General features: G+C 49.3%; 1 protein-coding gene across 3 annotated transcripts in view; it reads left to right on the top strand.

The window, feature by feature from the left end:
* The first annotated feature begins 1,786 nt into the window (after window positions 1-1,786).
* Window positions 1,787-27,482, top strand: part of DMAP1 (DNA methyltransferase 1 associated protein 1) — a 49,167-nt gene continuing 23,471 nt past the window's right edge. Inside the window, exons 1-7 of one of the 3 annotated variants that reach the window (XM_054038022.1) lie at window positions 1,787-1,973; window positions 3,877-3,986; window positions 6,668-6,759; window positions 7,874-8,069; window positions 20,905-21,063; window positions 24,381-24,548; window positions 25,782-25,967. In XM_054038022.1, coding sequence (XP_053893997.1) covers window positions 3,885-3,986; window positions 6,668-6,759; window positions 7,874-8,069; window positions 20,905-21,063; window positions 24,381-24,548; window positions 25,782-25,967 — 903 coding nt within the window. In that variant the 5' untranslated portion in view covers window positions 1,787-1,973; window positions 3,877-3,884. The other 2 variants (XM_054038025.1, XM_054038024.1) reach the window with 2 other exon arrangements.

The following is a 27,482-nucleotide window of genomic DNA, read 5'->3' as shown; positions in this document are numbered from 1 at the left end:
ACACTCTTCAGAGATACTAGTGGAAGGGAAAGAGTATTGTCACCACCAGATGATGAGGCTATATCATCTGTTTTCTCCCTGAATACAGAACACTTCTGCTTTTTCTGCATTATTATAATTCTACAATTTCCATCTACTAATGGACCAATACCATTGTCAGGATTCTTTTTGTTCCTAATATATTTTAAAAACTCCTTCTGACTGTCCTTAACTCTGCTGGCCGTAGATTTCTCCTTGTGTCCCTTGGCTTCCCTTATCAACTTTTTGCAATTCCTAGCTTCTGGTTTATATTAATTCCTATCAACTTCCCCTTTTCTCCAATTGTTTATATGTTTATATAAATGATGGCATATATATCTATATATCTATATCTATATATCAACTTCCCCTTTTCTCCAATTGTTTATATGTTTATATACTCTGTTAATTCTGGTGGGGGAGACACAGATAGAGCTAGGAGGAATTAGAGGGGAAATGAAGGCATATATATATATAAACATATAAACAATTGGAGAAAAGGGGAAGTTGATATATATATATATATATATATATATATATATATATATATATATATATATATATATATATATGCCTTCATTTCCCCTCTAATTCCTCCTAGCTCTATCTGTGTCTCCCCCCACCAGAATTAACAGAGTTTGGTCCCTTCACTACAAACTTTTGCCTTCATAGCTATGTTGGTCAGGGGTGTGATTTGTGACTGACAGAACTATGCTGGCAATAGCCCCTAGTGTGGACAAAGCTTTTACCAGTTCCCCAAATGAAACAAGCCAGACCTACAAAAGGACTCCTCCACCCAGTATAACTGCACCTACACTGGGGCTTTTGCAAGCATAGCTAAATCAGCTAGGGGTTTGATTCCTGCCCTCCTCCCAGCTATGTTGGCAAAACTTCTAAGTGTAGACCACGCAGCAAGTGGGGCTGGAATAAGCTATCCCACCCAAAGAACACTTTTGCTGGTGAAAGCTGTGTCCACATTAGGAGCGCTTTGCTAATATAATACACTGGTCTAACTACACACAGAGCTGACCAAAGAGAGGGCCTCTCTCTCACGCAGCGCGGGCTGCGGTGTGCCATGCTTAGCTATGCAAAGGCCGGGCAGACAGCAGCGTGAAGTGAAGTGACCCTTGAGTGAGACTGGGGGTTACATTTCCCAGTGCCCCCGGCCGATCTGAGCCACTGTTTCTGAAACATGGACCCAGTGAACGGTGCTAAAGACACAGCCTCACGTGGCTTCCGACAGGGCCAGTTCCAGGGCTTAAATATTTCCAACCCCCCCTGGAGTTTGTATAGCGGGGGGGGGGGGGGGGGGGCTCCAGGAAATGCTCGATGAAAATGGAAGCCCAGGTTAGTTCCCTTAACGCCTTCTGCTGCGCCCGGCCATTAGGGAGCCAGACAGGTGTGTGCGGGGGGGGGACGGCTCGGGGGGGGGCACGCAGTGGGGGGGGTGTTAAGGACAACAGGGAGGTGGGCGGGGCCAGGGAAGCCGTGTGTGAGGGGCTCCTCCAGCAGCAGCTCGGTCCCGCCCCGTGCAGCGGGCAGGGCAGGGCGAGGGCGCCCCCTAGCGGCGAGCAGCCAGGGCAGGGCGCGGATTGGCTGTGCCACGGCCCCTAAGCCAGGGGGCGGGGCCCGGGCAGGGACAGGGGGCGGGGCTAACCGGCGCCTGGGAGCTGCGCTCCGCCGCTAGCCGGGGGGGCCGTGACCCAACACCCCCCGGGGCCGGGCTGGCGGCACAGGCCCTGCCCGCTCAGTCACACCGGGGCCCGGGCCCGGGCCCGATCCGGCGGGACCCCCGGGACTGAGGGGAGCGGGCGGGCGCCGGGTTCCGGTTCCGGTTCCGCTCACGTTCCGGGCACTTCCGGTTCGTAGCGGCGGAGACCGGAAGTCCCTCTGGTCGGACCCGAATTGCGGTGACACCTGCCCCGGCTGCGCTGCCTAGGGTGGCCCCGGCCCAGGTGGGAGAGTGGGGCTGGGGTCGGGGGGGTCTGAGGATGGGGTCGGGGTCCTTGGGGGGAGGGGCTGGGGGGGTCTGAGGATGGGGGAGGGGTCCTGGGGGGAGGGGCTGGGGGGGTCTGAGGATGGGGGAGGGGTCCTGGGGGGAGGGGCTGGGGGGGTCTGAGGATGGGGTCGGGGCCCTGGGGGGAGGGGCTGGGGGGGTCTGAGGATGGGGTCGGGGCCCTGGGGGAGGGGCTGGGGGGGGTCTGAGGATGGGGTCGGGGTCCGTTGGGGTTGGGGGGGGGTTGGGGTCCTTGGGGGGAGGGGCTGGGGGGTGTCTGAGGATGGTGTCGGGGTCCTTGGGGGGTTCGGGGCTGGACATAGGGTCTCTGGGCAGGGATTGAGGGAGTTTTCTCTGATGGCTCCTGAGGTGGGGCAGGGATTAGTGGGCCCTGGAGAATCTGTATCCAGTGGGATGCCCTGAGAGGTCACAGATGCAAGGCTAGAAGGGACCATTCTGATCAAGTCTGACTAGTTGCCCCCAAGAATTCCTAGGGCAGATCTGTTAGAAAAACATCCCATCATGATTTGAAAATGGATTCACCAGGACCCAAAGAGCCTTAATCGCCATCTCAGCCGCCTAGGAAATCCCAGCCAGTTTTACCCCTGGGCTGTGACTGAGGGGTCATTTTGCATTTTCTCCTGTAGGTAAATCCCAAGGAGAAGTCAGCACTAGCAGCCTTTGCAGTGGGAGGGGGTCTGTTCAGAGTGGAAGTCTGGGATCCGGGCAGGTAACAGGACTGATTTGCAAACCCCATCCCACTTGGGCAAGTGGCAGCTTCTCACTTACCTGGATTTTCCTTCTTTGGAAAGTTTATTTTTACTGAGCCCATGGGAAAGCAGCACATCCATACTGGTGCCTGTGAGGAATGTGCTCTAATAAAAGTCATTCTCTCTTAACTGGCTGGGTAGCTGAACGGATGAGCAGTCAGCCGTGGGAATCTTTTATACTCTTAGGAGATGAAGATCTAGGAGGGGATATTTTAGCGGTTTAACTGTCAGGTTTGAGATGGCTAGTCTCCCTGGAACCACTGGTTGTCAAATCTCAACAGCCCTGGATCCACAATAAATAAGTAGAATTCCAGGCACTTTATTGTGTGTGGCGCTTTGGATAAGACCTTACAAATGCCGTCCTTCTCTGCTCTGTGTGGGCACTAAAGATCCAGTGGGGTCACTGTCATGATAGCGAGAGAGCATTTGGCTAGAAATGTCCCCTTTTTCACTGTGTGACAGCTGGCGCCACACCAGAGGTGGCTGCATCTCCGTTGGTGCAGTATATATAAAGTTGAAAATATTTGGTAAATTTTGCATTATTTTATGTTGGAAAAGTCATTTTTTTCCTCAGCTTGTCAGTAGTTTTAGACTTGACCTCTGTCCTCCTTGTCAAAATAATTTGGTTATTTTTAAGATATCTGAAGCATCTAGTGCTGGCCATTTTCAGAGACAGGTTATTGGGCTAGAAATACCTTGGTGTGAGCCATTAAGGTGATGCCTATGTTCTTTTCCAGGAACAGGTACCCTGCACTGGTATCCCTCATTTTCTGTTGCTAAGCATCTGAAGAATAAAGTCCATTTTAGAATCAAATATCAGGGCTTTGGAGCTGTGCTCCGGCTCCTCTCCAGCTCCAGGCAAAAACCTGCTGCTCCACGCTCCAGCTCCGGGCTCCGCTCCAAAGCCCTGTTTCTGCTGAACAAGGATGAATGACTTGGTCTGTTTGCTCTGTGGGGAAGAGTGGCAAGGGCTGTTGTACATGGGAGGGGCGTGAGCAAAGTGGTTAATTTTACAGAGGACAATCTGCCTATATGCCCTGTGGATGCCCGTTCATAGGGCTCCTGTTTTAATCGCTGTGTTTCTTCCAATAGAGAGCAAGATGGCGACGGGCGCAGACGTGCGGGATATTCTGGAGCTGGGGGGTCTGGAGTCAGAGAACACGGGAACCATCAATAAGAAGGACATCATCAATTCTGATAAGGTACTGGGGTTATGGGCCTGAACGCTTTGCCCTAGTCACCAACTTGAAAATCACACTTGTGTCTGAAAACTTTTTACCTACTGTTCTCACAAGTGTCACCTCAAATGACTATAACTGAAAGAATGGGAGGAAAACAAATATTTCTTACTATTACAGTTGTTTACTTTTGGCATTTCCATGGAGTATCTGGCATCTTACATGTACGTCCATCTCCTCCCTTCCCTGTATCTTCAGTTACCCATCTCCTTGTGTTCCAGAGAGTTGTGTTCACAGAATCCAAACGTTTCGTCAGAAATCTAAACAGTCAAATGCCAAATGTCTGGCAAACTCAAGAAGGGAAGGCTTTGGGGTTAAGGCGTTGAAACTGGGACTTGAGAGACCCCGCGCCATGTCTCTGGCTTGACCACAGGATCTCTGTGTGACCTTGGGCAAGTCATTTAGGTCTTGTCTGTATTAAGAAAATTTGCACTGTACCCCAGTTTCCCACCTGTTAAAGGGGTATAATACGTCTTCCATACTTCACAGGGGCATTGTTGTGCTCAGACGCTATGGGGATGGGACAATATAAACAGAGAGATGCAAAGACTGATATAACTGCATGAATGAAAACTGGTGCGAGAATGTGCACGATTGGGGTGTTAAAATCACTAGCTATGACCTGTGTGCGAAGGACAGAGTGGGTAAAAGAGTGGGGGGGGCCACTCTGCCTTAAAGAGCCCATTACTTGTATGAAAGTTATGAATAACTCAGACCCACAGGATCTTGAATGCATATGGATCAATGTGCTAACTAACAAAGCCAGGGACCGGGTATTGGTGCAGCTCTGTTATATGCCACCAGTGGAAACCAGAGACCAGGATGAGTTACTCCTTAAACACCTATCTATAATGTGTGGAAAGATAAACAGTATTATGGGGTACTTCAGTTTGGGAGACACACTTTGGAGGTCTTATGCAGCCAGTGGTAAAACACCATTCGTGTTTCTAAAAAATATAGGTCATTTTCTAATGCAAAAGTAACTTGAGGTAACTCTATGTTAGACATCATTATGAGAGATAAGGTGAATTTATCAATGTGCTGGAAGTTGGTGTTTGCCTAGGGACCAGTGATCATGACGTGATTACATTCAATATGAGCAAACAGAGGACAGCGCCAACTGGTGCTTCCAAAGGGTTAATTTCCCAAAGCTGAGGAAAATTATGAGCAAAATTGATTCAGAGGAAATATGTAGACAGAAAAATGTGAATGAAAATTGGGAGTTTTAAAAGAAGTGTATTAGATGGCCAAAAAGCCACAATCAAGAAAGAGGACAACTGATTAAAATCCCATCCTAGCTCCATGACAGAGTGAAGGCAGTAGTTGGGGAGAAGCAACATATGACAAATGAAGTAAAATGGAAATAGATAATAATCAATATAAGTTAGGAAGATTTCAAAAATAGAAAATTGATAAAGGAAGCTAAAGTCATAAGGGAAAACTCCACAGCTGGCAGGACTAAGGAAAATAAGGAGTTTTTAAAGTACACCTCTACCCCAATATAATGCTGTCCTCAGTAGCCAAAAAATCTTACCGCATTATAGGTGAAACCGCGTTATATCGAACATGCTTTGATCTGCCGGAGTGCGCAGCCCCGCCTCCCCAGAGCACTGCTTTATATCCAAATTCGTGTTATATTGGGTCATGTTATTTCGGGGTAGAGGTGTATAAATTGAAGTAACAAAAGAAATTCCAAGAATGGTATAGGCCCATTACTAGGTGGAGATGTAAAACTGTTAATGATGCAGGAAAGATAGAAGTGTCCAATAAATATTTCTATTCTGTATTTGGAAAGATGCAGGACATTGAAGTAGTTTCCAGTACCTTAGTAACTAAGAAGGGTGTTAAACAATATTTCCTAGAAATAAATACTTAAAAATCAACAGGCCTGAATAATTTGCAACCAAGAGTCGTAAAACAGTTGTCTTGAGGAGATCTCTGGCTCACTGATGTTAATTTTTATAAATCTTGGAATACTAGGATAACTCCAGAAGAATAGAAGAGCTCTAATGTCCCGATATTCAAAAAGCGCTAGCTGGAGGAGTAGGGAGGTGATTTTATCTCTGTATATAGCATTGGTGAGATTGATACCAGAATACTGGGTCCAGTTTTAGTGTCCACATTTTAAAAAAGATGTTGAAAAACTGGAGAGGGTGCAGAAAAGAGCAACAAAAATGATTTGAGGGCTGAAGAAAATGCCTTACTGTGAGAGACTTTAAGAGCTCAGTCTGTTTAGTTTATGAAAAAGAAGACTGAGGAGTGACGACATTACAGTGTATAAGTACCTTCCTGGGGAGAAAATTCCGGGTAGTAAAAGACTTGAATCGAGCAGAGAAAGGCAGAACAAGGACCAATGGAAGCCAGACAAATTCAATAAGAAATGAGGCACACATTTTTAACAGTGAGGGTGATTAATTAACCATTGGAACAAACTACCAAGGGAAGTGGTGGATTTCCCATCACCTGCTGTTTTCAAATCAAGACGGGATACCTTTCTGGAAGCCAAACACAAGTTATTGGGCTCTATACAGGGATAACTGGGTGAAATATAATAGCCGGTGATATATAGAAGAAGTCAGTCTGTGTGATCGAATGGTCTCTTCTGCCTTAAACTCTAAATGTATAACCAAAATCTTCTGTTTCAGAAAAAATCCAAGAAATCATCTGAGACGCTGACATTTAAGAGGCCGGAGGGGATGCACCGAGAGGTTTATGCACTTCTCTACTCCGATAAAAAGTAAGCGCGTCTGGTTAGTGTTCTGCACAGTCTCATGGGAGAACTGGCACCCACCCCTGGTTCCAGTCTGTCATTGCCTGGCCTAGTCACACTTGGAACCTTTGACAGTCCAGCCCCTAAAATTTAGCTCCTTGAGTCTCATCTCCTCCAAGCTTTTTATCGTTTTTGTTTCTCTTGTTTATATTTTCTTTCTCATTCCAAAATGGGGAGGCTTTGCTCTGCGCAGGTGATGAGAAAAGTGCAGTCACTCCAGAGCTACGTCGCCTGGGGCAGCATATATGCCCTTTTGTATCTCATTCCCCTGTATGTGCCACCGGGAGTAACAACTGCTTTTGTTTCCGCAAGCGTTATGCTGCAAACTCATAGACTTTAAGATCACAAGGGACCATCATGATCTAGTCTGACCTCTTGCTCATGGCTCCTTGCACAGAACCTCACCCACTCACCCCGGTAACAGACCCTTAACTTCTGGCTGAGTTACTGACATCCTCAACTCATGATTTAAAGACATGAAGTTATGGAGAATCCCCCATTGACACTAGTTTAAACCTGCAAGTGACCCGTGCCCCATGCTGCAGAGGAAGGCGAACCCCCCACATTTCTTCCAATGTGACCCAGGGGAAAATTCCGTCCCAGCCCTAAATATGGCATTTGCTATGGACTGTGCCATCGGCCCAGAGGTCTCTAGCCTGTCTGCTTTCCAGACAGCTCTTCCTTTCAGACGCCTCCGTGCTGTTTGCTCCGTTTCCGGGCCAGGCATGTGACTTTCCATTGACACAGAATGACTCGAACCTCGCTAGCAGGCTCTGCGCCCTCATCACTCTTTACATCGTGGTGGCTTTGACTCCCCTTTGGAGCCCATCAGCGGTGGACTTGAGTTGATTCAGAGCGATTGGGGGGTGGATGCTGTTGCGTGACCCAAAGCCAGAGTGTCACCCTGGAGCTGTGTGTGGTGTCTGTCCATCCTGGGCAGTGCGAAATCAGGAATGGGGCTTGAACCTAGGTCTCCTGCACCACCTACTGCACTGCCAGGATCCATAGCAGAAACTCTCCAGAGGAGTGCAGTGCAGTGCAGACTGCTGCTTCTCTCAACCTGGCCTTCTCTGCTCTGCAGGGATGCGCCTCCACTGCTGCCCAGTGACACGACGCAGGGCTACCGCACAGTCAAGGCAAAGCTGGGCTCCAAAAAAGTACGGCCCTGGAAGTGGATGCCCTTCACCAACCCCGCAAGGAAAGACGGGGCGATGTTCTACCACTGGAGGAGGGCTGCAGAGGAGGGAAAGGATTACCCCTTCGCCAGGTTCAACAAAGTAAGTGGGAGTGTGTGGGGGTGGGGGAAGTGGACAGGCTGGCTGTCATCACACAGCAGGGAGCTATCCTCTGCATAGTGTCTCAGATGAGAGCCTGAGAAGTCCCTTCCTTCCACACCCGGAGTATAGTGCGCTATATTGGGCAATAACATTTTCAGTTGCAGTCTGGCCTGCGACCTCAGGCTGCCGTCTCACCTGATCCTTCAGGCTAAGTGGGTTTGGAATGGGGTCAGAGCTTGGCAGTACAGCCTTGGTGCTAGTGGGAGTGCTGTGGGTGATTCAATAGGTGGCAGTGTTGTTCCTGCTGCATCAGCACTGACTCAGTGCCCCATTATGGCTCTAGGAGGTGCTGTGTAGCAAGAGGGCTCATATTTCGAATGAGACTTAGACAAGGCCTTTACCCTTGTCACCCTGGATCACGTGACAAATTTTGGGTGTTGGCTGCAGTTTCCTTGCCAAATTGCAACACAAATACTTACGTTCCACCTACCTAAAATTTCCACTGGGGTTTTGGTTGGGTGCGGTACAGTTAGTGTTCCGTGTCTTCAGTTTTTATCTGTTTAATAACAAACAAACAAACAAAAAATTAAAAAAAATCTGGTAACTTTTCAGTGTTTATTTTCCAAACGTTAAACCTGGGATGAAATTGGGTTAAAAATAAAAAAATCGGGGGGGGGGGGGGGGGGGAGAAAAACGAATTTTTTTTGTAATATCCACATTTTACTGCTATAATTTAAGCTTTTTTTTTTTTTTTAAATGTACAAAGGTATATTTTGTCTCTCAGAGCTAGTAGCTTTTCCAGAAATCCTGGTTTGCGTTTGCTCGTGTAATGTTCTTCAAAAGTCTGCTCACTCATGTTGAGCCTCTTGCTGTCTTGGAGGTAGTCCAACTTTAAAAATAAGCGCTCAGTGTCGGTAGGTCCAGGGGGTACACTCCAAGCTCGCTGTGCCACTTTGGTGAAGTTGGGAAGCGTGTCTGGATGACTGTTCCACAAAGCCAGCACATCCACTTTCGCATTGTCAGGGGTAGGCAAGTTCATGTGAGTAGTAAATTCCCTTTTCAGATTTAAAATTTCATCTTTAGTGGTAAATAGTTGAAATGCTCTGGCATAACAATCATCGTCTGCTGCAAAATTCACCTTGAGGAAGGGGTGCAACACCTGGATGACATTCCAAAAAAAATCTTTGGCACCAAACACTTTGAGGTTCAGATTATGGGCCGTGGTCATCTCCCATTTCTCACAGGGTGTTGTGTCGAAGGTTTTGAATACTTTTTTGTTTTCTCATGTTCCGAGGTCAGAAGAATTTCTAGGAACAGCTGGGTTTTCTCGCTATATCTTTCTTCTGCAGCTTTTGTGCTTAATTCAATTGAGACTTTGGTTGTCAGGATCCGGTAAACGTCTGTATTGGCAAACGTGTCGGCAGTAGTCAGAGAAAACTCCAGTGTTTTCTGTGTGTCACATGCTGATTCCAAGTTTTCAACAATGACCATTACCTTGGTGCACAGAATCTCACAGTCATTCTGGTTATTTGCCAGTCTCTTCAGAGTTTTTGCTTTAGAACCAACAAACTCAGGATGATCTAGGAGATGCAGTGGCACAGTCCATGCATGATTTACATGGCAGGCAGCGAAGTACCGACGTGGCACAGCAGGGTAGGTAAACAGCAGTCGGCTCTGCACTCGTCTTGCACTGTGTAAAACAAAGCCTTCAGCTTGTTCGCATGCTTGAAAACAGCCCCAAATCCACGACGCCAGATTTCTCATCTTTCACTTCCTCTGGAGCAGTAGCTGCTGACAGCGCAATGTTAATCAGATGAGAAGACCGGTAATACGTAGCAGCTCCAGTTTCTGATTGAGTTTAATCTCTGTGTCAACTTAGCTATGCAGGAAGCAGAATCTGTGTTAGTTGTGACCACGTTCTCCCAAGTTAGTTGGTACATCTCAAACATGCCAGTTATTGCTGTGTCGACTAAACGCGGTCAGCAGAGGGGATGAATGTCATGTGGGCACAAAACAATGTGGGTTTATTCGCCTTGAGATCAAAACCTGAAAACAAAAGGCCAAGAATCGGACGGTCCAAGCATCAGAAGACTTGTCAAAAATCAGATTAGGCCCCATATTTCCATCAAGTCGTTCCATCGGTTTAGGTACCAAAGTGTCGTCATTTTCCTTCCGATACTTACAAGTGAGGCTGTCTGTGATAGGAAGGGGTTTTGCAGTTGGACAGGATTGTCGCATAAAGTCACCAATAGCTCCTCTGCAATTAACAGGTCATTGGGTGAAACAAAGAGCACGTACAGATTCATTGACACACTCGTGCTGTGTCCTCCCTTTCATTAAAGCCCTGGTGAAGGCTCCTGATATGGACTGTTTGTCCCGAAGCTCGCTTTCTTCTTTAAGCTTCTTGTGTTGCTTGCTTTTGACATGCTCCTTTATTCTGTCAGCGTGAGCACTGACTTCAGTGCTACAGTATGTGCAGCGCAATGCATCTTCTTCGCGCCTGTCTTTACTTTCCTTGAACATTTCTAACTGCTTGCGTCTGATGAAGTGGGCATTCACCCACGAAAGCTTATGCTCCAATACTTCTGTTAGTCTTAAAGGTGCCACAGGACCCTCTGTTGATTTCTAACTACTGATTTTCTTATTGGTATTCGGGCGTGTTTTGCCCCATGTGTACCTTTTTACCTTATCTTTACCTGTGGAGGATTGATTGTTTAAATTCAGCACCGCACTAAGCAGACAGGCAGGCAGCATCTTCTTGTGAGCCAATCATAATGCTATATTAACATTGCTTCGTTTTTCTGACCTCCATCATGTGTGTGTTCTGTGTTTTCCACTCCGGAACTGCTTCATTCTCAGAGCTGCAGCACACAACAATCACGTAAAGTGTTAGTGTTTAACAAAAATATGTACCTATAAGAATGGCCAGACTGGGTCAGATCAAAGGTCCATCTAGCCCAGTCTCCTGTCTTCCAACAGTGGCCATTGCCAGGTGCCCCAGAGGGAATGAACAGAGCAGGGAATCATCAAGTGATCCATCCCCTGTCGACCATTCCCAGCTTCTGGCAAACAGAGGCCAGGGACACCATCCCTGCCCATCCTGGCTAATAGCCATTGATGGACCTATCCTCCATGAATTTATCTAGTTCTTTTTTGAACATTGTTGTAGTCTTGGCCTTCACAACATCCTCTGGCAAAGAGTTCCACAGGTTGACTGTACGTTGTATGAAAAAATACTTCCTTTTGTTTGTTTTAAACCTGCTGCCTATTAATTTCGTTTGGTGACCCCTAGTTCTTGTGTTATGAGAAGGAGTAAATAACACTTCCTTATTTACTTTCTCCACATCAGTCATGATTTTATAGACCTCTATCATATCCCCCCTTAGTCGTCTCTTTTCCAGGCTGAAAAGTCCCAGTCTGATTAATCTCTCCTCATATGGCAGCCGTTCCATACCCTTAATCATTTTTGTTGCCCTTTTCTGAACCTTTTCCAATTCCAGTATATCTTTTTTGAGATGGGGCAACCACATCTGCATGCAGTATTCAAGATGTGGGCGTACCATGGATTTATATAGAGGGGATATGATATTTTCTGTCTTCTTATCTATCCCTTTCTTAACGATTCCCACCATTCTGTTTGCTTTTTTGACTGCTGCTGCACATTGAGTGGATGTTTTCAGAGAACTATCCACAATGACTCCCAAGATCTCTTTCTTGAATGATAACAACTAATTTAGACCCCATCATTTTATGTGTATAGTTGGGATTATATTTTCCAATGTGCATTACTTTGCATTTATCAACATTGAATTTCATCTGCCGTTTTGTTGCCCAGTCGCCCAGTTTTGTGAGATCCTTTTGTAGCTCTTCGCAGTCTGCCTGAGACTTAACTATCTTGAGTAGTTTTGTATCATTTGCAAATTTTGCCACCTCACTGTTTACCCCTTTTCCCAGATCATTTAGGAATATGTTGAATAGGACTGGGCCCAGTACAGACCCCTGGGAGACACCACTATTTACCTCTCTCCATTCTGAAAACTCACCATTTATTCCTACCCTGTCTTTCCTATCTTTTAAACAGTTACTTATCCATGAGAGGACCTTCCCTCTTATCCATGACAGCTTACTTTGCTTAAGAGCCTTTCGTGAGGGGCTTTGTCAAAAGCTTTTTGAAAGTCTAAGTACACTATATCCACCTTGTCCACATGCTTGTTGACCCCCTCAAAGAATTCAAGTAGATTGGTGAGGCATGATTTCCCTTTATAAAAACCATGTTGATTCTTCCCTAACAAATTATGTTCATCTCTGTGTCTGACAATTCTACTATAGTTTCAACCAGTTTGCCTGGTACTGATGTCAGACTTACCAGCCTGTAATTGCTGGGATCACCTGGAGCCTTTTTAAAAAATTGGCATCACATTAGCTATTCTCCAGTCATTTGCCACTGAAGCTGATTTAAATGATAGGTTACAGACTACAGTTAGTAGTTCTACAATTTCACATTTGAGTTTCTTCAGAACTCTTGGGTGATACCATCTGGTCCTGGTGACTTATTACTGTTTAGTTTATCAATTTGTTCCAAAACCTCCTCTAATGACACCTCAATCTGTGACAGTTCCTCAGATTTGTCATCTAAAAAGAATGGCTCGGGTTTGGGAATCTCCCTCACATCCTCAGCCGTGAAGACCGATGCAAAGAATTCATTTTGTTTCTCCGCAATGGCCTTATCGTCCTTGAGTGCTGCTTTAGCATCTCAATAGTCCAGTGGCCCCACTGGTTGTTGAGCAGGCTTCCTGCTTCTGATGCACTTACAATTTTTTTGCTATTACTTTTTGAGTCTTCGGCTAGCTGTTCTTCAAATTCTTTGGCCTTCCTAAATATATTTTTACACTTAATTTGCCAGAGTTTATGCTCCTTTCTATTTTCCTCACTAGAATTTAACTTTCACTTTTTAAAGGATGCCTTTTTGTCTCTCACTGCTTCTTTTACTTTGTTGGTTAGCCACGGGGGCACTTTTTTGGTTCTCTTACTATGTTTTTTAATTTGGGTGATACATTTAAGTTGAGCCTCTATTATGGTGTCTCTAAAAAGTTTCCATGCAGTTTGCAGGGATTTCATTTTTGGCTCTGTACCATTTAGTTTTTGTTTAACTAACCTCCGCATTTTTGTGTAGTTCCCGTTTCTGAAATTAAATGGTACTGTGTTGAGCCACTGTGGTGTTTTCCTCGCCACAGGGATGTTAAATTTAATTATATTATGGTCACTATTACCAAGCGGTCCAGCTATATTCATCTCTTGGACCAGATCCTGTGCTCCACTTCGGACTAAATCAAAAATCCCAAAAAATTGAGTGAATTGATAAATGGGTGTAAATCACTAAAAATTGAATGCCATTAATTAAAAACAACTTATTAATTTATTGGTGAAAATCGGTAAAAACGGAAAACGCGGAGCACTAAGTCCAGTATACTTTGCTTCCTGTCCTAGAGTGCGTAGCTGGTGTTAGTCACAAACTGTCCAATTTGAAATGCTGCTTTGGTTTGTAATAAATAGCTCCTGTCTTCTGTGTCAGACATGGCTGTGTTTCAGTGAGTACATATATTTCAATAAAAACACTAAAACCCACAAGATAAGTGTTAAAAGAACATTATTAAGGTGCAAAGTTAAGCACTGAAGAGCTAGGAAATACCAGAATTAAGGTTGCCTAGGCAACCTTAATTCTGCCCCCTTGCTCATGTGCTTATGATAGTCATTAGTAACACGTTCACATACTATTTTTTTCCATAGGACCCTGCCCTCATTCAGCGCTCGTCAGGGTGGATGAGGCTCACTTCCTGAGCAGCTGTGCATTGTGTTGCCCCAGGCCTTACAGCACACTATTCAAACCCTGCTCTGAAGACAGAATGACTAATTTCCTCCTGGGCTTTGCTATGATGCATTACTAGAGTATCTCAGTATTTCACAGACGTGAATGAGTTTATTTTCACAACACCCTCTGAGGTGATGGGGTGTTGTATTCCCCATTTTACAGTTGGGAAACTGAGGCACAGAGCGGTTAAAATCCAAAAGTGTTTACTAATTCTGGGTGCCCAGTGTGAGATAGCTCAGACCTGATTTTTCAAAGTATTTAACATTGTACAACACTTGATATGTTCCAAACATAGCTCTCACTGACCAGCTGCAGCTGTGTGCTCCGCACCTCTGCAAATCAGACCCCAGAGTCTCAAGTCAGGCACCAGAAATGAGGAGCACACAGGGACCCCTGTGAAAAGTTTGGGTTAAGTGACTTGCCTGACATCACACAGGAACTCTGTGTCAGGGGCAGGGATAGAATCTGGTTCCCCAGGGTAGCATTCAGCTCCTTTAACCATGAGACCATCCTTTCTCTTCCGCCAACAAGCGAGGCCGGGTCCTACAGACAACAGCCTCCTTCACTGCACAGCCCTGATTCGTCCCCAGGGCAGGGCCAGCCTGTGCCAAACGAGGCAGGGTCCTGTAGAAAAATAATATGTGACCATGTAATTAAAGACTATATCCTACATATGCACAAGAGGCATCCTGAACTCTGGTGTTTCCTAACTTTGGAGGGCTGGGCTTTGCAGCCTTCATAATATTCGGTTTTGTGTGTGTAACTTCCTAGATTTTAAAATCAAACTGAAGGAACAAATTTCATGCCCTGGCATCATATTGACACCCACACAGGTCCTCAGCAGGGTTGGAACCTTTAGACCCTCCACACACTCCTCTGCCACTAGAGCTAAGAGAGTAACTGATCGAGGATGGCAACCTACTACTGCTACATGGACCAGCATTAGAGGGGGATAAAACACTCTGCCACTGGGTTACACAGCTATTGCTGGGGGCAGAGGAATGGTGAGACTCAGGATTCTTGGGTTCCGTCCCAGGCTCTGGAGGGGAGTGTGCGCTAGTGGGTGCAGACCCTTTGCCCATTTTCTCCCCAAGCTTGACCCCTTTTGCCCTTAAAGTCTTTTCCTCACAGTCTCAGTCACAGTTCCTCCTGCTTAGGCCCTCGTTTGAGCTCCCTCCCTCCCTCCCTCCCTCTCACTAGGTTCTCCATCCCCACTTGCTTCCAGACCCCTCTCCAATCTCAGTGCTCCTCCTCCGCTCGATTTCGTGTCAGCCTTCTGAGCTCCATGCAAAAACCCCCGCTAAGGAGCCAGGCAGCTGCATTCCCTGGGAAGTGCCAGACTGGATCAGACCCAGGGTCCATCCGGCCCAGGGTCCTGTCTCTAACAGTGGCCAGTGCCAGACCCTGCCGTGGGAGATTTGTAGAATAGCCCGCTGCTGTTCTTTTAATGATTTATCATTTATTCTGCAGCGGCACCGAGAGGCCAACCCGTTAAGGGCCCAATTGTGCTGAGTGCTGGGCAAAGCGCATAGTAAGTGACAGTCCCTGCCCCAAAGGGAAGTGTTGTCCTGTAGTGGTCAGCTTATGCCATGAAACACAAGGGTTTCCCTCCCTACCTTTTATCTGAGCTAACCCGACTGGCTGCTCTCAGTACCCATATATGGGTTTAATGGGTCTTAGAGTCCTGCTAGGCTCTTATCAGTGAGATCTGGTGGAGGTGAATTTCACAGGTTGGTTCATTTGTTTGGTAAACAAGCTTTTCCTGTTTTCCATTTGAAATGTTCTGCCTTTCCCTTTAATTGAGTGTCTCCTCATTCTTGCTTTGTGAGAGGGCGTTCAGGGAGTGAACAATGAAGTGGTGAAATTTGCAGATGATACAAAATTATTCACGAGCTCATAAAACTGGAGGTCAGGACAACAAAACGCAGATAAAATTCAACACTGATAAGTGCAAAGTGATGCACATTGGAAAATGTAGTCCCAACTATACATATAAAATGATGGTTCTAAATTAGCTGTTACCTCTCAAGAAAGAGATTAATAGATTCTAGGGCTGGAAGGGACCTCGAGAGGTCATCGAGTCCAGTCCCCTGCCCTCATGGCAGGACCAAATACTGTCTCGACCACCCCGATAGACATTTATCTAACCTACTCTTAAATATCTCCAGAGATGGAGATTCCACAACCTCCCTAGGCAATTTATTCTAGTGTTTAACCACCCTGACAGTTAGGAACTTTTTCCTAATGTCCAACCTAAACCTCCCTTGCTGCAGTTTAAGCCCATTGCTTCTTGTTCTATCCTTAGAGGCTAAGATGAACAAGTTTTCTCCCTCCTCCTTATGACACCCTTTTAGATACCTGAAAACTGCTATCATGTCCCCTCTCAGTCTTCTCTTTTCCAAACTAAACAAACCCAATTCTTTCAGCCTTTCTTCATAGGTCATGTTCTCAAGACCTTTAATCATTCTTGTTGCTCTTCTCTGGACCCTCTCCAATTTCTCCACATCTTTCTTGAAATGCGGTGCCCAGAACTGGACACAATATTCCAGTTGAGGCCTAACCAGAGCAGAGTAGAGCGGAAGAATGACTTCTCGTGTCTTGCTCACAACACACCTGTTAATACATCCCAGAATCATGTTTGCTTTTTTTGCAACAGCATCACATTGTTGACTTGTATTTAGCTTGTGGTCCACTATAACACCTAGGTCCCTTTCTGCCGTACTCCTTCCTAGACAGTCTCTTCCCATTCTGTATGTGTGAAACTGATTGTTCCTTTCTAAGTGGAGCACTTTGCATTTGTCTTTGTTAAACTTCATCCTGTTTAACTCAGACCATTTCTCCAATTTGTCCAGATCATTTTGAATTATGACCCTGTCCTCCAAAGCAGTTGCAATCCCTCCCAGTTTGGTATCATCCTCAAACTTAATAAGCGTACTGTCTATGCCAATATCTAAGTCATTGATGAAGATGTTGAACAGAGCCGGTCCCAGAGCCGGTCTTGGAGTCACAGCGGATAGTTCTCCGAAAACTTCCCCTCAATGCACAGCAGCGGTCAAAAAGGCTAACAGAACGTTAGGAAAGGGATAGAAAACAAGACCAAAAAAATCATAATACAGTACCATGATATAAATACTGTGAATACTGTGTCTAGTACTGGTCGCACCATCTGCAAAAGGATATGGTGGAACTGGAAAAGGTTCAGAGAAGGGCAACAAAGATGATCAAGGGTGTGGAACGGCTTCCATGTGAGGAGAGACTAAAGGGGTTAGGGCTGTTCATTTAGAAAAGAAGACAGCAAAGGGGTAATGTGATAGTCATCTATAAAATCATGACTGGTGTGGAAAAAGTGGATAGAGAAGTGTTATTTACCCTTTCTTGCAATACAAAAACCAGGGGATACCCAATGAAATGAATAGGGAGCAGGTTTAGTACACACAAGAGGAAGTACTATTTCACATCACACGCAATTAATCTGTGGAACTCATTGCTATGGGATGTTGTGATAGTCAGAAGTATACCTGGATTCAAAAAGAACTAGATAAATTCCTGGAGGTTCCATCAGTGGGCATTAGCCAAGATGGTCAGGGATGCAACCCCATGCTCTGGGCACCCTAAACCTTTGACTCCCAGAATCTGGCAGTGGAAGACAAGGGTGGGTCACTGCAGCTGCTCTGTTCTGTGTGCTCCCCCTGAAGTCCTGGTACTGGTCACTGTCAGAGAGACAGGATACTGGGCTAGATGGACCATTGGTCTGATCTTGTGTGCCCATTCTTATGTTCTCATTCGTCTCCTCTCTGAGCTAATCATTCCTAGCCTTTTCATCTAATCATTCTTGCTCCCGCCTCTGAATCCCGTCTCTTTTCTCTGTTGAGACGGGTGACCAGCAGTGGAGCGTTCCAGATGAGCCGTAGCCCTATTGGTTTCCGGGTCTGGACGTGACCAAGTCCTGAGTAATGTCCCTGTCACAATCTTCTTGCCATGCAGTGAGGAGGGAAAGCCTCGTTCGCAGCTGCTACTGATTGGAACTCCAGGAAAAGCCAAAAATCCAGCAGGGCTCCAAGCTTGTGCTCCTTGTTCTGAGGTCAGATACAACCCTCTGCTTGAAGGAGCAGATACGTCTGGCGTTCCCATCTCATTTCAGTCCTGTCCACTCTGCCAGCCATCCAGCTCTCCTCCAAGTCCAGCACTTGACAGGCACTGCACTGTCTGGGCCTTTGAGAGATGTGAGAACGGAGTTTTGCCAGCCTGTTTCTGTGCTGCAGCCCAGGCCTTCTCCGCACCTCCTCTGGACGCTCCCTTTGTGACAAGGCATGGAGGATGCCACGGGAGAGAGCTCCTGGGGAAAGGATCCCCCTCTGGGACCGCTCTGGGAGGCACACGTGATCTACTGGAGCACAAGTCTGGCGGGGCATGCCATGGGCAGCGCACCAGCGTCCCCGTATGGTCACTAGTGTCAGAGGCTACTAACAGAGATCAGATCAGCACATGGACACCTGTGCCAGGGTGGCCACCAGCCGTCAAGACCAGGGCGGTCTCTGTGCCTCTCCCAGGTCTAAAGCCAAAAAAAAAAGGAGGTCAGGGAAATGTGAGGAAGGGTCCAGGGGCTGTCAGTTCTGCCTTGCCAGCACCTTTCTGCAGGCCTGGGGTACTTCTGTGGCCCTATTCCCATAATATTTGAGCACCTCACAGTCTTAAATGTATTTCTCCTCTCAGCACCGCTGGGAGACAGGGCAGCAGATGGGGCACTGAGGCACGGACAGCCCGAGTGACTGGCCCAGGGTCACACGGGAAGAGCAGGGACTTGAACCCGCATCTCCTATGTTGGCGCCCTACACGTTGGCCATCCACCTCTGCAAAGGGTTTGGTGATTGGCGCCTCAGTGCGTGTATCTGTGCAGTGAAGCGCTCGCGCAATGGGAGACTCTGAGAAATTCAGAGCCACCTGCTCATGCCGGCCATCCTGCTGCGACGCGGCACTGAGCTAACACCGGCAGGGCGTGGCCCCGCCTCCGCCCCGCTTCTCCGAATTCAAAAGCACTCGCTGTTCTCGCGAGCCATTTCTGCTGGGCCAGCAGCTCTTGTTTCAGAGACCCCTCGCTGTCCGAGAGTAGCAGTCCCTGGGTGGGGTAGCTGTCCCTAGAGATGAGAGGCTCTGGGGCCCATTCCGAAATCGGTGAGCCAGCCAATCTCTTCTCCTCCGCTCCCCAGCCTGGTCCGGATTGGTAGTGCTGACCCGTTCCCAGCCCCTGTAATGATCCCACTGTCTGGGTGTCCCATAAGCCGTCTGAGGCAGTGCTCTTGCCCTGATTTCCATGGTTAAGAGATGCTTCCTGAGTGCCGCGAGGTTTGCCCAGTGCACGGCCAGCTGACAGGCTGCCTCCCTGTGCCCAGGCAGACCCGTCACCTGTGAACAGAAGGGGCTGCCCCTCAGAGATGCTGCTCCGAGGTGGCTGGAGCTGGGGCAGACGCTCTGTATGCTTGGCCTGGGGTTTGCAGGGGGAGTGTGCTGCTCAGGTGTCTGGCGCTGGGGGCCCGTTCAAATGTGCTGGGGGGTATTTTTGTGAAGGCGAGACGTTGCCATCCGGACCCGATGGGGGTGGGCGTGTGGGGGGGTGGGGGTTAAGGGAGCAGCCCTTTCCCCAGGATCCAGGCTCTACTCTCACCCCGTTGCGTTACCATGTGTTGTGACTTCAGCCGGCTCTTCTGCTGCTCTCTGAGCATCCGTGGGATGCCAGTGATGTGCTGGCGTCCAGAGTCCAACCCTGTCAAAGCAGGCTGGGGGCTGAGCCCGGCGTTGGCTTTGTGCCCCCTGCCCTGACGGCGTTTGGGGACTCAGGAGTGAGGGCCGCTGTCCGCGCGCAAGGGCCAGTGATGGTGGGGAAGAGAGCAGGTGGCGGCTGGGTTGGTGGCCCTTAGCTGCACCACAGCCAACCTTCAGACATTTGTGCCGGGGGAATACAGGGCCAGGTGCTGACTGTAGGAGGGGCTCACAGTCTGCTGGCGGGTGGGGGTATATGACAGCACAGGAGACTTCCTTGTTTGCTAGGTTACAGTTAATGCCCAGGTGTCGCTGCTGGAGGGGAGAACGGACTGGGCTGGGAGGGCTTTGTGGAACAGGGAGGAGGGTAGCTGTGAACACGAGGTTGTTTGCTTTCAGCCTGTCCTGAGTCAGGGCTTCCAGGCTAGGGCCTGGTAACGACTTCCGGGCCATGTCGTTCCCTCTCGGAGAGCAGCCGGAATGGGGAACACGGTTGGCCTGAGAGGAGAACGATCCCCAGAACATAATGTCTGAGACCCTGACTCAGAGTCCCTGCCTCTCAGAGAGGTCCCTCTTGGTTGTACACCTCCCCTTGGCTGAGCCCCTGGAGGTTTTTCGCCTTCCTCCGCAGCATGGGGCAGGGATCACTAGCAGGAGGGTCTCTGCCGATTGAAGTCACTAAAACAGGATTGGGGACTTCAACAGCAGAGTCCAGGGAAGGGGTAGGGACGGTTTTGTGGCCTGCAGCATGCAGGGGGTCAGACCAGATGATCATAATGGTCCCTTCTGACCTTAAAGTCTATGAGTCTATAAGTGAGACCATGCTGGGAGGCCTGGCCAGGACTTCTGGACCTCTTGGTGTTTGGATACTGTGGCAGTGGGCACATTGGAAATGTACAGGGATAATTACCAAATAAACCGTGGCAGGCCAGGGACGGAGGATTCCACGTGACCCCTTCCACTTGGCCCCATAGCTCCATCATGGCAGTGGCTGCCGCGGGGTATGGGGCACGTGAGAGTCCACAGGGGGTGCAGTTGGGTGGGTAAGGGGACCAGTTGGGCAAAGACTCATGCCCCCCTTGCTCGTCTGTGCCCAGTGGTTTTGGTTTGCTCCATCTCTGCCGCCGGTAGGGCAGTTCGAGAGAGGTCCCAGCTACTGGTGGGGGGCAGCTGACGAGTGAGACACCTCCCTTCTCTCTCCCTGTGCAGACGGTGCAGGTGCCTGTGTACTCGGAGCAGGAGTATCAGCTGTACCTGCATGACGACGCCTGGACCAAGGCGGAGACGGATCACCTCTTCGACCTCTCCCGCAGGTTTGACCTGCGCTTCGTGGTGATCCATGACCGCTACGACCACCAGCAGTTCAAGGTGAGCGCCGGAACGTGCAGCTGGGAGGAGCAAATTACCCTTTGTATCAGCTTAATTAGGGGAAAAGAATGAATTATTGGCAGGGAGGAATATTGAATTTCCAGCACAGGGTATTACTGCTCGTTTTGTTTATAATTAAATCCGCCACAACTCGCGTCAGTTCCCTGTTGCATTTTCTTAGGAAGTCAGAATCCCTTGAGAAAATTGTCCCTGCCAGGAAAACAACTCACCAGGCACTGAAAGAGAGGCAGGCTGAGCTGGTGGGGAGTGCAGAGGCCTGGAGGTCAGGACTCCTGGCTTCGCGTCTCACCTCTGGGCGGGAAGATCATCTAGTGCTCTGTGTCAAGTATCAGAGGGGGAGCCGTGTTAGTCTGTATCTGTAAAAAGCAACAGAGGGTCCTGTGGCACCTTTGAGACTAACAGAAGTACTGGGAGCATAAGCTGTCGTGGGTAAGAACCTCACTTCTTCAGATGCAAGTAATGGAAATCTCCAGAGGCAGGTATAAATCAGTGTGGAGATAACGAGGTTAGTTCAATCAGGGAGGGTGAGGTGCTCTGCTAGCAGTTGAGGTGTGAACACCAAGGGAGGAGAAACTGCTTCTGTAGTTGGATAGCCATTCACAGTCTTTGTTTAATCCTGATCTGATGGTGTCAAATTTGCAAATGAACTGGAGCTCAGCAGTTTCTCTTTGGAGTCTGGTCCTGAAGTTTTTTTGCTGTAAGATGGCTATCTTTACATCTGCTATTGTGTGGCCAGGGAGGTTGAAGTGTTCTCCTACAGGTTTTTATATATTGCCATTCCTGATATCTGACTTGTGTCCATTTATCCTCTTGCGTAGTGACTGTCCGGTTTGGCCAATGTACATAGCAGAGGGGCATTGCTGGCATATGATGGCATATATAATATTGGTGGACGTGCAGGTGAATGAACCGGTGATGTTGTAGCTGATCTGGTTAGGTCCTGTGATGGTGTCGCTGGTGTAGATATGTGGGCAGAGTTGGCATCGAGGTTTGTTGCATGGGTTGGTTCCTGAGTTAGAGTTGTTATGGTGCGGTGTGTGGTTGCTGGTGAGAATATGCTTAAGATTGGCGGGTTGTCTGTGGGCGAGGACTGGCCTGCCTCCCAAGGTCTGTGAAAGTGAGGGATCATTGTCCAGGATGGGTTGTAGATCACTGATGATGCGTTGGAGAGGTTTAAGCTGAGGACTGTAGGTGTTGGCCAGTGGAGTTCTGTTGGTTTCTTTTTTGGGCCTGTCTTGTAGCAGGAGGTTTCTGGGTACACATCTGGCTCTGTTGATTTGTTTCTTTATTTCCTTGTGTGGGTATCGTAATTTTGAGAATGCTTGGTGAAGATCTTGTAGGTGTTGGTGTCTGTCTGAGGGGTTGGAGCAGATGCAGTTGTACCTCAGCGCTTGGCTGTAGACGATGTATCGTGTGGTGTGTCTGGGGTGGAAGCTGGAGGCATGAAGGTAGGAGTAGCGGTCGGTGGGTTTTCGGTATAGGGTGGTGTTAACGTGGTCATCGCTTATTTGTACTGTGGTGTCTAGGAAGTGGACCTCCCGTGTAGATTGGTCCAGGCTGAGGTTGATGGTGGGGTGGAAGCTGTTGAAATCATGGTGGAATTCTTCCAGGGTCTCCTTCCCATGGGTCCAGATGATGAAGATGTCATCAATGTAGCGTAGGTAGAGAAGGGGTATGAGTGGACGAGAGCTGAGGAAGCGTTGTTCCAGGTCAGTCATAAAAATGTTGGCATATTGTGTGGCCATGAGGGTGCCCATAGCGGTGCCACTGCTCTGGAGGTATATATTGTCACCAAATTTGAAATAATTGTGCGTGAGGATAAAGTCACAGAGCTCAGCAACAAGTTGTGCTGTGTCATCATCAGGGATACTGTTCCTGACAGCTTGTATTCCATCTGTGTGTGGGATGTTTGGGTAGAGAGCCTCTACATCCATGGTGGCTAGGATGGTGTTTTCTGGGAGGTCACCAATGCGTTGTAGTTTTCTCAGGAAATCTGTGGTGTCACGGAGATAGCTGGGAGTGCTGGTGGCGTAGGGTCTGAGTAGGGAGTCCACATATCCAGACAGTCCTTCAGTGAGAGTGCCAATGCCCGAGATGATGGGGCGTCCAGGATTTCCAGGTTTGTGGATCTTGGGTAGTAGATAGAATAACCCCGGTCGGGGCTCTAAGGGTATGTTGATTTGTTCCTGTGTTAGTGTAGGGAGTGTCCTGAGTAGATGGTGCAGTGAACGACCAGCATCCTGGGTTCTTCTCCAGCAATTGCTGCTGACTTGTGCCGTGACCTTGCGTGAGTCTTTGTCAGGCCTGTGAAGAAGGAGCAAGTCACTGAACTGAGAATAGAACCCAGGACTCCTGACTCTTCGTCCTCTCCACTAACTACTACTCCACCCTGTTTCCCTGTGAGGTAGGGGAGCGCTCTGGGGGAAACAGAGTCACCGCCTGGTTCTGAAGCTTGTAACAGCCTGGGAGATGCTCTGCTGAAGGGCGCCGTAGCAGGACAGAGTATTAGCTTTATAACAAAGCACAAAGGGCAGCTGAGGCAGCCCGGGCTCTCCTTGCCCCGGTTCCAGCCAGGCGGGGGAACCCAGGGGAATTGGTGTATCTTGCACCCCTGTGTCACGTTCTGTTCAGACCTCATTCGGTACAATGCAAAGCAGAGAGTGAATCACTAGTGCTTTGTCACGGGGCCCCAGAGCATTTGTCACGTGCTCCGTGTGAAATCCAGGCCTGCGGCTGGGAGCTCAAACACCAGACCCCATTGTCTGAGAACAGCTTTCTCTTGTGGGCTGTCAGGAGGAAGCTCTGTGTCCCTTCTGCATGTGCCAGTCTCTGCCAGCAGGAGAGAGAAACAGCAGCGCGACAGGGATAACACTGGTGACGTAGGGCTGTAGCACCTGCCTGGGGGATCTGAAAGCACGTTATAAAGGAGGGACAGTATCCTCATCTCATGTTAGAGATAGGGAAACTGAGGCATGGTACAGGCGCTCTCCCAGTCACACCATGAGTCGGTGACTGTCAAGGCTAAACCCAGATCTCTTCACTTCCAGCCCTTTTCTGTAACCCTGAGACAGTAGCATTGGCAGGCACGTAGTGAAGGGTGCTTATAGCAGCTGGCGGGAACCTGCACAGACCCTCCCAGAAACTGGGCCAGTCAGGAGGGACAGGCCTTTCCACACTCTGCCATTCCTTCTCCCTAGCCTTGCTTCTGGAGGCGTGGTCTCCTTCCCCCAAAGGCTGGGAGCCAGGTTTCCTTCAGCCCTCTTGTAACGTTGTCTGTTTTGGGGGGTATTCCACAGAAAAGGTCAGTGGAGGACCTGAAGGAACGGTACTACCACATCTGCGCCAAGCTGGCCAACGTCCGCGCTGCTCCGGGCACCGACCTGAAAATCCCTGTCTTTGACGCCGGCCACGAGAGACGTAGGAAGGAGCAGCTGGAGAGGCTGTACAACAGGACTCCAGAGCAGGTAACTCAGCGGGAGTGCGGGAAGGCAGCCGGGCCGCCCCTTCCCAGACTGTCTCCACCGTCAATCCTACTTCCCCAGCGCAGCCCGCAGGCCTTCCACAGAGGAAGCCCTGTAGGATTAGTACTTATCTGTATTACTGTAGCATCTCCGGGCCCCAGGCATGCCTCAGGGTCCCGCTGGGCTAGGCGCGGCACAAAGATGTGGCCCCTGCCCTCCGGGGCTTGCAGTTTGTGTGTCTGGCGAGTAACAGGTGGCTGCACCAGACCGGCCGAGCGCAGTGAGACCATGATTTGGCACAGTTATTTGGCAGAAGGTTGGGGGGCAAGGAGAGAAGCAGGGTAATGATCTCTAGCAACAGCTTCTTTGGGGCTCACCAATTGACAACGGCTGCTCTAACCCCAGCACGGGGTTCCAGCCTTTAGCACGGGTCGTGGCCCGGGCCTTGTTTCCCTGGGTCTAAGGGCTGATCCCCGGCCGCCGCTGAACTCTCTCCAGGGTGTGCGTTTGCTGGGCTGCCCCAGACTTCTGGGGAGCGCAGGCAGTACCTAGCCGTAACGGCAGCAGGCCGGAGCGCCGAATCCCAGGTTCTTCGGTAGGAGTGCCAGTCCTGCTGGAGTACACTGGGGTCTGGAATGTCGCACAGGAGGCTCCGATCTTCCTCTTTGGCTAATTAATGGTAGCTAGCTGCAGACGGTCCCAGCGCTCCCAGGACGGCTCTTCCGTGTTCCCAGGGAGCTGGTGAGAGAGAGCAATCCCTTCCAGTTAATCACCCGACTTCCTGCCCCTCGGTATATCCCAGTCCTGCTAGTCTCCCTTGGCCCATGGGGGGTTGGATCTGTCACCCATCAGTGCAGGGGAGCAGAAGTCATTGGTGTGATGCAAGGTGCTGCCCCCACAGTACTTTTGTCCCCCCAAGGAGCCCTATAGAACGAGTCACACTGAATTCTCTTCTTCAAGGAAAAACCAAGGGGTCGGGTTTGTCAGGGGAGTAACTTGGGCCCAGGGTGGGATCTAGCAGCCACCCGCTGGGCCCTAAATGTCTGCTGGAATTGCAGTATTGGGTGCCTCGGCTGGGTAAGGCAAGGAAGCTAAAACCTGTGTGCAGGGCCAGGTGTGGGGCCACTGGGCGGTGCAGGACTGGCGTGGGAGCAGAGCTGTTGTCGGTAGGTGGCCCCCTTGCCTTGCTTTGCCGCCTCGGCTGCTCTAACTGCCTTCCCTCGCTCTGGCCGGCAGGTGGCGGAAGAGGAATATCTGATCCAGGAGCTGCGGAAAATTGAAGCCAGGAAGAAAGAGCGAGAGAAGAGAACCCAAGACCTGCAGAAACTCATTACCGCTGCCGACACCACCACCGAGCAGAGGCGAGCGGAACGCAAGGCTCCCAAGAAGAAGCTGCCGCAGAAGAAAGAGACAGAGAAGCCTGTAAACATTGCTTGTCTTTGCTGTCACTGGGTAACATTTATTCCCTGGGTTCTCCTCCCAGGACCGGTCCCGTCCTGCCAGTGTCAGGTGCTGCGCTTCAGCTGGGGCGGGGGGAGGCTGCTGTCTGGACCCAAAGCCAGGTATATTTTCAGTAGCAATGTGGTCTAGAAACTAGGGAGCCCAGATTTGTGGGTTTCAATTCAGCTCTGCCATTGACCCGCTCTGTGGCTTTGGACAGTTGTCTCCTCCCCTTTGTGCCTCAGTTTCCCCAGGTAAGATGGGGGTGATGCTACGGGGCCCTGATGCGGAATCAGTTCATGTTTGTGGAATGCTAGGGGTTATTTGAACTATGAAATCGCACCGAACTCAGCTAGCTGAGCCACCCGATGGCTGGGAATTGGTGCTCCCCTGCATTTTGAGCAGCGGGCGCGTTGTGCCGCTGTCCGCAGGCAGGACTGGTGGTCTCTAGCTGAAGCAGGGTGGGTGGAGGGAGGAGAAGGGCACTGCTGGCTGTTGTTGCTTCATGGTGCTTGCCCAGCTACTCACCAGGCACCTTCTTGCTCCAAAAAGGGGGTCTCTGGGCCATGAAGCCAGGGCACAGTGGTGTGAGCTTCCCTTGGCTGGCAGAGCACAGCTCGCCCACTGCCTGAGCGTCCTGCGTTCTAGGGGAGAGAACCCAGAAGTGGTGGGAGCAGAACAGGGGTGGTGATGGGAAATGGCATCAAAGGTGTTTAAAGCTCCCAGCTGGTTTGGTCTGCGCCCCCCTGAGTGGCGGCTGTGGGCTGGCGTCTGGCTGCATGTACGTCCCCAGGTACGTGCGGCAGGGCAGGCAGGGAGGCGGTTTCTGTTGTTACACGAGCGTCATTTCAACCATGACAGAGTCCATTAGGAGTCAATTACCAACTCTAGCAGGGAGACGTTAACAAAAATTGCATTTTAACTAAGAATTTGAATCGAGAGCTGCATCAGCATCATTCCAACAAAGGAAAATCATTTACCAAAGAGTCAATTGAGGTTGAAGCGTTTACAGCTTGTACAGGCGTGCGAGGCAGGAGAACCCCTTTAATTGCTTATGCACTCGGTGCAGTCAGAGCTGACGTGGCTGAGCGAGAGCGTTGGTTTTATCCCCACTGCCCCCGGGGGCCTGGCTGAGGGCCACGCTGTGTAAAATGGAGCAGGGCGCATTGTCTTGAATGTGTTCTGGAGACTACAGGTCTCCCACCCACTGTGCTGCAACCAGAATCCAAGCTGTAGGCTGTACCTACCAAACATTAAAATGGCTGGTACAACTTGATGGGTTTGTTTGGCCGTGGGGGCATGCTTTGGCCACCCCTGTATTTAGAAACGACAGTGCCTGGGGCCTTTAGGGACTGATTATTTGGCCTGTGTCACCCAGTTACTGGGTCAAATACTCCCTGCTTAGGGCTAACTGTGAGTGCCGTTACTGCCTGGTCTGCCCGTTGTCCACACGGCAGAGCGCTGGGCTGGCCAGGCAGGGGCAAGAGGTGAGATGCA

Source organism: Malaclemys terrapin, chromosome 8, assembly GCF_027887155.1.
Source record: "Malaclemys terrapin pileata isolate rMalTer1 chromosome 8, rMalTer1.hap1, whole genome shotgun sequence".
NCBI lineage: Eukaryota > Metazoa > Chordata > Testudines > Emydidae > Malaclemys > Malaclemys terrapin.
Note: the sequence above shows the minus strand (reverse complement) of the source record. Positions and strands in the feature narration are given on the sequence as shown.